This window comes from Otolemur garnettii, unplaced genomic scaffold, assembly GCF_000181295.1.
Source record: "Otolemur garnettii isolate 467f Iridium unplaced genomic scaffold, OtoGar3 scaffold00259, whole genome shotgun sequence".
Classification (NCBI taxonomy): Eukaryota; Metazoa; Chordata; class Mammalia; order Primates; family Galagidae; genus Otolemur; species Otolemur garnettii.
In genome coordinates, this window is record NW_003852654.1 from 341,751 (window position 1) to 354,066 (window position 12,316).

At 39.1% G+C, this 12,316-nt stretch overlaps 1 protein-coding gene across 1 annotated transcript in view; it reads right to left on the reverse strand.

Annotated features, from left to right (window-relative positions):
• Positions 1-12,316, reverse strand: part of F8 (coagulation factor VIII) — a 217,711-nt gene that overhangs the window by 68,027 nt on the left and 137,368 nt on the right. Inside the window, exon 14 of the mRNA XM_003802734.2 lies at positions 421-3,475. Within this exon, the coding sequence (XP_003802782.1) occupies positions 421-3,475 (3,055 nt within the window). The remainder of the gene's footprint in view (positions 1-420; positions 3,476-12,316) is intronic.

The window sequence follows — 12,316 nt, forward strand, 5'->3', positions numbered from 1 at the left end:
CCGGGCTGGATTCGAACCCACCACCTTAGGTGCACGTGGCTGGCGCTTTATCCAGTTGAGCTACAGGCTCCAAGCCTGCAACTATCTCTTAACTGGTTTCCTTTCCTCTATTCTTGGTCATAGATACTATGTTATACAATCCATACAATTAACGTTCCCTGCAGTTTGTACATATACAAAGGATCTGCTTTAGTCTCCCTACATCATACTCTAACTCTCATTATTGGTGATGTCATCTAATTTTTCATTTACTTTTAAGCTTCATCTAGACTTTGCCAACTGGTTCCCAGGGTTCCTCCCTAAAGCAATCTCTGTGAAGTGTCACTGTTGCAGATAGGGTGTGCCCTTCCTACCATTTCAGTACCTGGTAAAGTCAAAGGTCACAAGAGAAGAATAAAGAAATAACCAGCAAATTCATACCTGTCTCCTACAGCATGGGGGAATCCACTAATTCCATAATCCCAGAGCCGCTCTATTGCAGCAATAAAATAGTGTCGTGTTTTCTTTTGAAAGCTGCGGGGGCTCTGATTTTCATCTTCATCATAAATGTCAAAATCTTCCCTTTTTGTTTCAGTTGAGATGGTGTCATCATAGTCAATTTCTTCTTGATCTGGCGGAAGAGTAGTAAGGGTTATTTCCCTTCGATGGCGTGTCAAGACTAGTGGGTTTTGAGAGCACAACCTTCCATTCTCTCCTTGTTTTGCCCAAGTGGCTTCTCTTTGGGGTCTATCTTGTCCCTTGTTTACTGTTGCTATTTCATGATTGCTTTCATGTATGTTCAGGGTCAAAATGATGTCCTTTGACTTTAATGTTGTGTTTTCTGTTGACTTCTCTTGGGATTTCCACTTTTCTTTTAGCATCTGGTTATTCCAAGCAAAAGGACTCAGAAGCTTGGAGGGAGTCTTTTCAGACCTTTCTGTTGTCACTTTCAAAAAGGGAACTTCTCCAAATCTATTTGTTTTATTCCATTTAATAGCTCTCTGTGTTTTCTGAAAAAAAATATCTTCCATGAGATTCAGACGGCCAGGAGACCCACTGCTAGTTTCCATAGGGAAAAGGTTCTTCTGATGAATGTGAATTTTTGGAAGCAATTCATCTTTCCAAGATGCTTCAGGCAAGCCTGGTTTCAAGGGAACAGTGTCCTCAAGTTTCTTGTATGTAGCTGAGTTTGCAGCACTTGTCTCCAGGGAGTGAATTTTTCTTTGATTACCAATCATATCCAAAGTTAGGACAGCTAAACAAGGGTCATTACTTTTGCCTCCTTGTAAAAAATGGCTGCTTTCTTGGACTCCAGAACTTTTCTTCCTATAGGCAGATACTAGAAAATGAGAAGAGTTGTCTTGGGATGGGACCCTGATAAGATCTGCAAGTCTAATAGATGGAAATACTGATAACTTTGCAATGGCTAATGCAGAGTTATTCATAAAACAATCTAATAAAGTAGACTGAGTAATGTCCTTTTTCTCCTTCTTATAGTCTACCTGTGTGAGGGTGCCCTGTGTCATATATTTCCTATTTTTGGACCACTGGGTTGAGGTGTCATCCATAATTAGTTCCTTTTTAAGCTGTATTTCTTCCAGTGGGAGTCTAAATTGTTTCAAAGCCCGCTTACCACGTCGAATGATAACATTATGGGGGCTTGGATTAGGAGGCATCCTTGGGGTTCCTGGATACTTCTCTACCATTTGCTTCATCTGATTTCCCCAGCCTTCTAAGTTTTCTTCCTCTCTTTTTTTTGAGAAATGGGCCATGTGAGTCTCTGTTCTATTTGCTGAAACATTTAATGACCTGTTTTCTTGAAGTACTGAAGTATAAGCCCCCTCATCTAAACCTTGTACATTTTGCCTAGTGCTCTGTAAGAAAAGATTCTTCATAAAATTCTTAGTGTCAGTCACTGTATACACCTGAGGCAACAGTACATTCTCTTGGATTAATGTTTTCTTCCTTTCTATTTCTTTCTGAAGTTTTTTTTCTTGATTGCTTGTATCATTTTTGTGTACATTAGCCAAGTTAGTAAGAAATATGTTCCTGCTACTTGGAAAAGCCATCTCTTTGAGTCTTGTGTCCTTTGTAAATTCATCCTCTCCTACTACCATTTTATTCTTCTCTGACAAGAAATTCTGATCTTTCACTGATTTTTCTGATCCTAAAGATATTAATTGCTTTGGGCTGGGGCCTTGCCCAGAGTTCGGGGAATTCTTTCCATGGGTCCTTTTTATCCAATTTGCTGATTGTGGAAAGAATAACATCTTGAAGAATGACATTTCTGTATCTGGTGACATGGGGCCATCTTTTGTTTGGTGGACCATTTCTACATATTTTGATGATATAGTTTTATTTGACACATGATTTAGCCTCAAAGCCATACTATTTTTGTCCATAAATATTTTATCATGAACCAAGGACACTAGTTCTTGAAACTCAGTATCATTTTCTTGCCAGACTGAGGTACTATTCTCATTTAATAATGCTAGGCTATCAATGTGAGTCTTTCTATTAGCTGTTGAATTATTGGATGTCATGTTTGCCTTTACCAAAGAGATATTTACTATGAATAAAGCATTATCTTTGGTCAATGAAGCAGGTTCCTGAGCTACTTTCTCTTTAAATAACCTATCTTTCTCCACTGATGATAATTTTTTTCCCAGTGAACTTTCTTGACTATTTTTTAAAGCAGTTTCCAATGTCTTGTCAGCATTATTCCCCTCACTCAAGATCAAAGGTACACTAGACCCAATAAGGGCAAATAAATTTTTGCCAAATACAGTAGTATCTAATTTGCTATCAAAGTGAACTAGCATACGTGGGGGTCCTACAGAACCCATCTTTTCAGTACTTGCTGTTAGATTGTCTGATGGAATTGCTGGTGCAGTCATTAGATTATTTGATGAACTAGAAACTTTTAAATCAATTTTCTTCAACTCCACTGCTATAGTTGTCCCAAAATTCTCATTAAGTGTTAATTTGAGGCCTGGTTCTGGAGTAAATACTATGTCCCCACTGTGATGGATCTCTGGTGTGAGATGTACCACTTCAGATGAGCCCTTCTTACTGTCCATTGTTCCAAGTGAATGATCATCTGGAATAGCCTTAAATGTGACTGCTTGGAGATCAGATAAAGATAATCCATGTGGAGTAGGACTCTGTTCCACGAACATCAGCAAGTCACTAGGGGAGGCACTTTGTACTTTAAACATCTGTGTTCTCTCTCCAAACTGAGGGTCCATCTTCTGTATGTCATTTTCTGGAATTGTGGTGGCTTTGAATTGATTTTGTCTAATGCTAGGGTGCCTTGAATTCTGGGAGAAGCTTCTGGGTTCAATGATGTTGTTTTCACTTAGAAAGTATGTTGAAATATCTTCATATGTGTCCTCATGATAATCATCAGTCTTCCCATCACAACTAGAAACTTTCAGTAAGGCTGTCATGCCTCTGTTCCGAAAGTCTGAGTTGTGGCACCCCAGAACCCACAGACCTGGAGATGAGGAAGAGTAAGAATCTGATTACTCATAACCCAGGTTCCAAGAAAGTTTTATGTTAGATATTCTCTCCTGTCCCACAATAAATGAAAAAAAATACTCATCAGTAACATAATATACTTATCACAGGGTTAAATCCCTGCCACATGTAACAGTCCAACAATAGTGGTAAAAGTGGGTTTTTCATTGCCACTGTTGTGATATGCCTGCTTTTGAGGACAAGAAAGGGCCGCAATTAAGATGAACAGATCTTGGGATAAAAGTGGAGAAATTTAGTATAGACAATAGTGGAGAGTCTTTTTTTTTTTTTTTTTGCAGTTTTTGGCTGGGGCTGGGTTTGAACCCGCCACCTCCGGTATATGGGGCCAGCACCCTACTCCTTTGAGCCACAGGCACTGCCCAATAGTGGGGAGTCTTAATAGTCAAAAACTCTCTGTTGATGATAGTGACTTGATTCAGGAAAGTTTTTGTAGCAGCTAGGTATTATTGCTATATAATATAGTGGCACAAGTTCTAGAGTCAGCTTACTTGGGTTGAAATCCTAGTTCTACCATTTACTAGCTGTATGACTTTGAACAAGTCACTTAAGCTCTCTGAGCTCATTTTCTAATTTTCAAATGAGGCTAAAAATATCTACTCCATAATTTAATGAATTGAAATCACGAAATACATCTACTGCCCCCCTTTGTAAGATACATAAGCACAACGGAGCAGCACTTAGGTATAGGAGCCACCTAATATAAAATCCTACCATTGTGCTAACAATATTAATTTCTGCTATGAAGGATTAGCTGACTGAAAGACTTCAATAAATTATAATAGGTCAATTCCATGGTGGTAAGGGAGATGCATAAGCATAAGAGACAAAATGCACTCTTATCAAGCTACCCATCAGGTACCTCAATATTCTTATCATCTCACACATCTTTGCAGGCAAGATCTTAACTGCATCCAGTTTCCCCTCAAAGGGAAGCTTTTCTCAAAAGTATTTTCCCCAGAGCCCTGTGAGATAATGGAATGTCCATGAAAAAGCTTTCTATGGTCAAATACCTTTTGGAATCACTGCAACTTGCATTCTATGTCCAGCCAAATTATCAAACAAATGGAAAAAGGAAATAAAACCATTTCTAATATGCAAGAACTCAGAAAATCTACCTCTAAAGCAGCCATTTTTCAGGACACAATTATAAAATGTTCACTACCAAAATAAAGAAGTACACCTAAAAAGAGTAAGACATGGGATCCAGGTACCAGGCACCTATCCTGAAGGAGGATGAAGAAAATTCCCAAGTTGACAATTGAGCCCCAGGCCCACAGCAAACTAGCCCAAGCTAGAACAAAAGAATGCATGGCTCCAAAAGATCAGTTGCTAAGCAAAAAGGATAAATTATGTGATAGAACTTCTGAAAAACGAGGATAACTAAAGGGCAGACATTACAAGAATAGGAATGCTATTAGAAGATCCAGCTAAACTACTTATAAAAATGGAAATGCAATATCATTTCTTTCCACATTTACAATAATGTGATTATACTAAAAATAGGGACATTAGCTGTATGATAAATTTGGTGATTGGAAGTCCAATTTTGTGATATTTGAAGCATATTTTTGATAATGTAAAACCATGTTGAGTCAAGGTAGACCAGGAATGAAGCTAAAATGAACAATTCAAATAAGGTTTTGAACTCTTAAAATTCCACTGTTATAACTAATACCAAACTAATTCATTCTTTTTCCCAAGGGGGAAAAAGTAATTGGGTAAGAAAATGGGAAATGGACATCAAGAAACAAGTCTAGAATGACATACACTAAACTGGTAACAGGGTTTAACCCTGAAACGGACCTGGGATTGGAATTGATGATCAAGAGGGTATTTAGTTATATTTGTATTGGTTGAATTTTTGTAACAAGAACATTTTCTTGTATTACATGTATGACTAAAAGTAAATTTAAAACATTATAATTAATTCATAAATCTTAATCTAAGAGCTTAAAGAATTGGTTCTTTGATGAAAAAGTCAACAAAATAGACAACCAAATAAAATCTAAGAAATTTCACACACATAAAATTTGAAGAAAATGTACACAATGGGAAAGGATATTTGCATATTTTGAATCAGACAAAAGCTTGATAACTAGGATCTATAGAGAACTCAAATTAATCCACATGAAAAAAGCCAACAATCCCATATATCAATAGGCAAGAGACATGAATAGAACCTTCTCTAAAGAAGACAGATGAATGGCTGATAAACATATGAAAAAATGCTCGTCATCCTTAATTATTAGAGAAATACAAATCAAAACCACCCTGAGATACCATCTAACCCCAGCAAGAATGGCCCACATCACAAAATCTCAAAACTGCAGATGCTGGTGTGGATGTGGAGAGAAGGGAACACTTTTATACTGCTGGTGGGACTGCAAACTAATATAACCTTTTTCAAAAGAAGTATGGAGAACCCTCAAAGAACTCAAGCTAGACCTCCCATTTGATCCTGCAATCCCATTACTGGGCATCTACCCAGAAGGAAAAAAAATCCTTTTATCATAAGGACACTTGCACTAGACTATTTATTGTAACTCAATTTACAATTGCCAAAATGTGGAAACAGCGTAAATGCCCACCAGCCCAAGAATGGATTAACAAGCTGTGGTATATGTATACCTTGGAATACTATTCAGCCATTAAAAAAATGGAGACTTTACAGCCTTTTTATTAACATGGATGGAAGTGTAACACATTATTCTTAGTAAAGCATCACAAGAATGGGGAAACATGAATTCTATGTACTCAATAGGACAATTAATGACAATTAATGACATGGTTGGGGTAGGGGAAGGGGAGGGCAGAGAGAGGAAGAAGGAGGGAGGAGTGGGGAAGGGAATAGCAGAGAGAGGGAAGGAGGGAGGGGGTGGGGTCTTTGTGTGTGCCACTCCTTTTGGGAGCAAGACACGATTGTAACAGGGACTTTACCTAACAAATGCAATCAGTGAAACCTGGTTCTTGTACCCTCAATGAATCCCCAATAATAAATTAAAAAAAATGAAATAAGAAAGGAGATATAATTACAGATTACAAAGAAAATGAAAAGAATTGTACTTCTTTTGGAGACACCTCAACTGCCAGTCTCTTCCCCAAATTCTGACATAGGTGCAAACTACTTGACTAAGTTTGGGACTTAGTGAGTACTACAAATATACAGATCAGCTTCTTGCCTCTGTGATCTAACTGGGTATTTCAGTGGACTTACTAATTCTGTAAGCTGTTATCCAATCTTGGACCTAGTTACTATCGAAGTAACATAGAGACACAGAGTCCTGCTGACCATAAGCTGGCACAGGCAGCAAGAGGAAGTAAGAGGAGAGAGGCTACCATAGTAGAAGACAGATAAAAGCCCAGTAGAAACTAGAAATTGAAATGCGATTTTACCTTAACCTTTCTTCCAGCTTTAGAGTAAAGTGAATTCAACATCCACTAAGTAGAGAAAAAGGTGACTAAAGTAAACCATTCATCCTCTTTGTTAACAAACCTTGATCAGGACATATGTGTACCTTGTTTGAGGACAGTATAGATTTTAGAACAACGTGTGACCTATTAAAACATTGCAGAACAAAGAGAAAGAAAGAGAAGTCATGAAACTAATAGGAGGTAATACGTATGAAAGTAATCTAGTGTAGATTCTAGAAAATGTGAGAACAAAAAGCATGGCATATTAATAGAAACACAAGAAGACATAGCCTCCATAATTTAAGATCTCAAAGATACAGATTCTATAATATAAGACTGCAAAGGGTATACACATAGTTAAGTGGTAATGGATGAAATAAAAAGCAAGAGTTGTTATAAGGAAACTTAAAACATAATAGCAGATAACCAATTCTGTGTGGGTATGTGTGTTTTAATAAAACCTTATTTATGAAAACAGGCAGTAGGCTAGATGACAAAAGGGCCATAGTTTGCCAACTTTTGATGTAGATGGTCACCCACTGTGCCTTTCATGGAGAATCAGAGGGTGACCAATTTTTAACATGGTGGAGAAAAGTCTGGCAGGTTTTCCTATTTCTTTTAGAAATTACCCCAAGGAATGGAAAACAGAACACTAACTCTATCTTAATTAAACTAGAAGATATCTGAAGCCATGAAGCCACAAAAAAAAAGTAAATGTAGTCAATGTGAAACAGATATCAGAAGATATGAAGAGTGGATGGTAATGCCCTGCCGATTTAAGAACATTCCCAAGATAACATACTTACTTTTCCATACTAAGTTTCATACTTTAATATTAAAATCCCCCAGTGATTCACTGTAACAATGGGATCAAATTATACAAGCTAGAATCAACAGCTTTTCTGGATTTCTTTCAACATAACACTCAAGTGGTAGGTAGGAAAGATGAGACCTGAACAAATAATCACATAGACAAGCAACTTTTGTAGTAAAAGTCTGTTTTGTGAGTGGAGGGGCAAAAAGAGATTCTGAAATTTAAACAACACTTCATCTTTAATCTTGATGAATGAGAGAGAATAAAAGGCTGAAAGTTCATCCTACAGTCAGTCACTTGTCATAAGAGAATTTATGCCTGTGCTCATTTCAGCAGCACATATACTAAAATTGGAATGATACAGAGAATTTATGCCAGCCTAAAACTCACTCCTGATGCCCCATTGACATATCCATAGGACATTATGCAAAAATTTCAAAGTAACTCACTTCAGTGACAAATAATAACAAAAAGGAATAAGATTCTATAAGATAAAAGGAAGAATCAAATAACAAAAGCAAATAAAAGAAAAACACAAACCAGAAAAATGTTTTTGGGGGACAGATGAAACTCACCATAGCCAAACACATCACCATAAATTTAATCAAATTAATGACCCTATCACATCTGTAAAACCAAAACTTAATAAAAAGCTACAAGAATTTAAAGAAGACATATAGGCTCGGCGCCTGTGGCTCAAGCGGCTAAGGCGCCAGCCACATACACCTAAGGTGGCGGGTTCGAATCCCCAGCCCGGGCCCGCCAAACAACAATGATGGCTACAACCAAAAAAAAAATGGCCAGGCGCTGTGGCGGGCGCCTGTGGTCCCAGCTACTTGGGAGGCTGAGGCAGGAGACTCGCTTGAGCCCAGGAGTTGGAGGTTGCTGTGAGCGTGATGCCATGGCACTCTACCCAGGGGGATAGCTTGAGGCTCCGTCTCAAAAAAAAAAAAAAAAAAAAAAGAAGACATACAGATCAATGGGACTGATGGAAAGTCCAGAAATAAACCCTCATATTTACCATCAATTAATTTTCAGCAAGGGTGCCAAGACAACTTAATGGGTAAAGAATCATCTTTTCAGCAAATGGTGCCAACACAACTGGATGTTTACATGTAAAAATAGATAAACAAAAATAAATTGGACCTCTTCTTCACATCATACACAAAAATTAAATCAAGCTGGTTCACAGACATAAGTAGCCAAAACTGCAAAACTCTTAGAAGGAAGGATAGAATTACATGTCTGTGATCTTGGGCTAAGCAAAGCCAAAAGTAGATTTTTTGAAAAGAGTAGTAAAATTGATTAAACTCTGGCAAAACTAGCCAAGACCAAAAAGAGAAGATAAAATGTAATTAATAATTTAATAATTTTAGAAATTAAAAGGAACAATCTTATAACTGTTCAGTCATTATGAAGATAATAAAAAATCCGTATATAAATTTATGCCAATAAATTTGAGAATTTAGATGAAATTTTCCTAGGACAAATTACTAGGGAAACATTAGCAATTACAGAGTGAAATCCTCTAAACTATTTTGTATAAATCTAGTTATAAAACTGAATAAAAATATAAAGTCATTCTTGCAAGAGAAAAAACATAATGTAAAATAAAATGTGGATCTAAAATCCCATATTGCATTAACACAGCAAATAATTTGGGGTTGGAAGGTATATATATCAGGATTAAGAATAAACATTGGCAAACTCAGTAAACATTTTATACATCTTTCTTTTTCTCTGTTGAAAATGTAAAATATCTCTAAGTGAACAAGTATGAATGCTACCTCATCAATCCACTCATTTATAAAGTTTAAAATTATTGGGTGGAGCCAAGATGGCAACTGCAGCCAGCTTTTTACAGAGGTTCCCATTCAGAAGGAGGCTTAAAGGAAAGAAGTTTAGCAAGGGAGCTGATGGTTTGGAGTGGAGCCAAGAGAGAAGATTGAAGAGCACACTTCAACCTTCCTGAAGCGAACTGTGACCCCAAAAGTACAATCAAAAGGTACAAAATCCACCACCAAGCAGACGGGAGTCCCCTCCCCCACAACAAGGGCTCGCGCAGTTTACTCCATGCAAACGAGCGAGCAGAGTTCAAACATCCTCCCACTCTATCCCACGGGAGAGACCCCCTAAAAACTGGACCTCCTACCCCTGCTGGCGTGCCACGGCACCCTCCTGCCAGGCATAAAACTGTAAAACTGTATAAAACTGTATATATTCCCCACCTGCAACATTGAACTCCAAGGATTCCCCCCCCTCTTACCCCGAGGTCTGGAGGTTTGTTATCTATGGAGTCCAGATTCTTGGGCATCTCCTGGAGAGAAGTGGAGGGGAAAAGGGCTGGTGCTGCTCTGTGCTGATTGTAGCACAGGTCTGAGGAGAAGAAAGTTGGTACGGAGGAAGCCATATAGGAATAGTGGCATCCTGAGCTGCAAACTGACACCATTCCAGATAGGCAGGCCCTGTCTCTCTGGGCAATCAGAGGTTCCAGACAGCAGCCACAGGTGGAACGGACTTGGTAACTTTCATAAGTAAAGAGACCATTAGCACCAGCCCTCAGGGGATTATAGCTGAGACAAAGGCAGCCAGCGGGCAGAAGCTGGAATTGACACCTGAGTGTAAACTCTAATTGCTTGGGTCCCAAAGCTGAGTTTCTTAGCAGCTCTAGCAGCCTCTGACTTGCAGAGGAATATAGCCAGGACAGAAGGCACAGGCTGGAACAGAGAGAACTTCCACAGCCTAAATTCTTCCCCTGCCAGACTGGACTCAGATTTCCCAGCAAGCACCTTGCCCTCAGGGGAATATAGCTGAGACAAAGGCAGTGGGAGGGCAGAGGCTGGGATTGACACCTGAGTGTAAACTCTAATTGCTTGCTGCCCAGCGTTGAGTTCCTTATCAGCTCTAGCAGCCTCTGACTTGCAGAGGAATTTAGCTGGGACAGAAGGTGAGGGGTAGAACTGAGAGAACTTTCATAGCCTAATTTAAACATGCAAAGCCCCCCTGCTGGACTCAGATTTCTGGGTGACTCTGGCAGTCATAAACCTCGGGAGCAGTTGCCTACGGGAGTGAATAGGGTCACAGACCTGGGGAATTACGAGTGACTGGGTGAAAGGTGGGGAAGGAGGTATTAACCTTCCAAGGCTAATTCATTTGCTGGGTGGGTCCCTTTGCCCTCTCGGAGCTCTGGAGCAAGTTATATCTGAGCTGCAAGCGGACCCCTTTATCTAGCTGCTGAAGACATTTGAACTCTTCCACCTGAAACAGATGCTGACTTGGACAACTGATTTGGACCCCTTAAACTGGGCAGACCACCCAGGGACTATTCAAAGGGGCACCCTGGGTGTATGGTTGAGGGAAGGTTTGATTTTCCTTGCCTAATTGTTGTTTGTAGGGGACGGGGTGACTTAATTGCTGGTATTTCTCCACAGCAGAGACTTCAACAAAGAGTAACTGAACCACTAGGGTAGGACAGAGACCAGCTGAAAATAAGACAGAGCCACTTAGTCCCCCTACACCAAGCAAGTCCCCAGTCTCTTAGGCTGCAACACTGTACGGGTCTTTGACAAACCTTAGGGGAAAAGCCAAAAGGGGCAAAATAATCATGGGGCGGAATCAGCAGAAAAGCTCTGGTAATACGAATAACCAGAGTAGGTCAAGCCCCGCCCCCCCAAGAAAGGATGGGGCAGACGAAACTGAAGATCCCATTTATAAACAGATGGCTAAGATGTCAGAAATTGAATTCAGAATTTGGATTGCAAATAAGATTAATAGAATAGAGGCAAAGATAGAACTAGAAATTCAAGGAGCATTCCAAAAGTTCACTCAAGAATTCAACGAATTCAAAGACAAAACCACCAAAGATTCTGAAACATTAGGGCAAGAGATTGCAGCCCTCAAAGATCTGAAAAATACTGTAGAATCTCTTGGTAACAGAGTGCAGGAGGCAGAAGAAAGGATCTCAGACATAGAAGACAAAGCTTCTGAATATGTCCAAGTGTCCAAAGAGGATCAGAAATGGAAAGCAAAAACAGATCATTCTCTCAGAGAGCTCAGGAATAATTTGAAGAAAACTAATATTCACCTTACAGGAATCCCTGAAGGCGACGAAGTTGCTTTGCAAAACACAGAAGCTCTTCTTTATGAAATTATGGAAGAGAACTTTCCAGAAATGTCAAGAGATCCTGAAATTCACATAGCAGACAGCTTCAGAACCCCAGCACGACTCAACCCGAATAGGACATCCCCCAGACACATCATCATTAACTTCACTAAAGTGAATATGAAAGAGAAAATCTTGAAAGCAGTGAGACATAAGAAAACCATAACCTACAAGGGGAAGAATATTAGAATAACTGCAGATCTCTCTGCCGAAACCTTTCAGGCAAGAAGAGGGTGGTCATCAACTTTTAATCTCCTAAAACCAAATAACTTTCATCCCAGGATCCTGTATCCAGCTAAACTGAGTTTCATCTATGATGGAGAAATTAAATACTTTAATGACATTCACGTGTTGAAGAAATTTGCCATAACTAAAGCAGTTCTCCAGGATATTCTCAGACCTATCCTCCA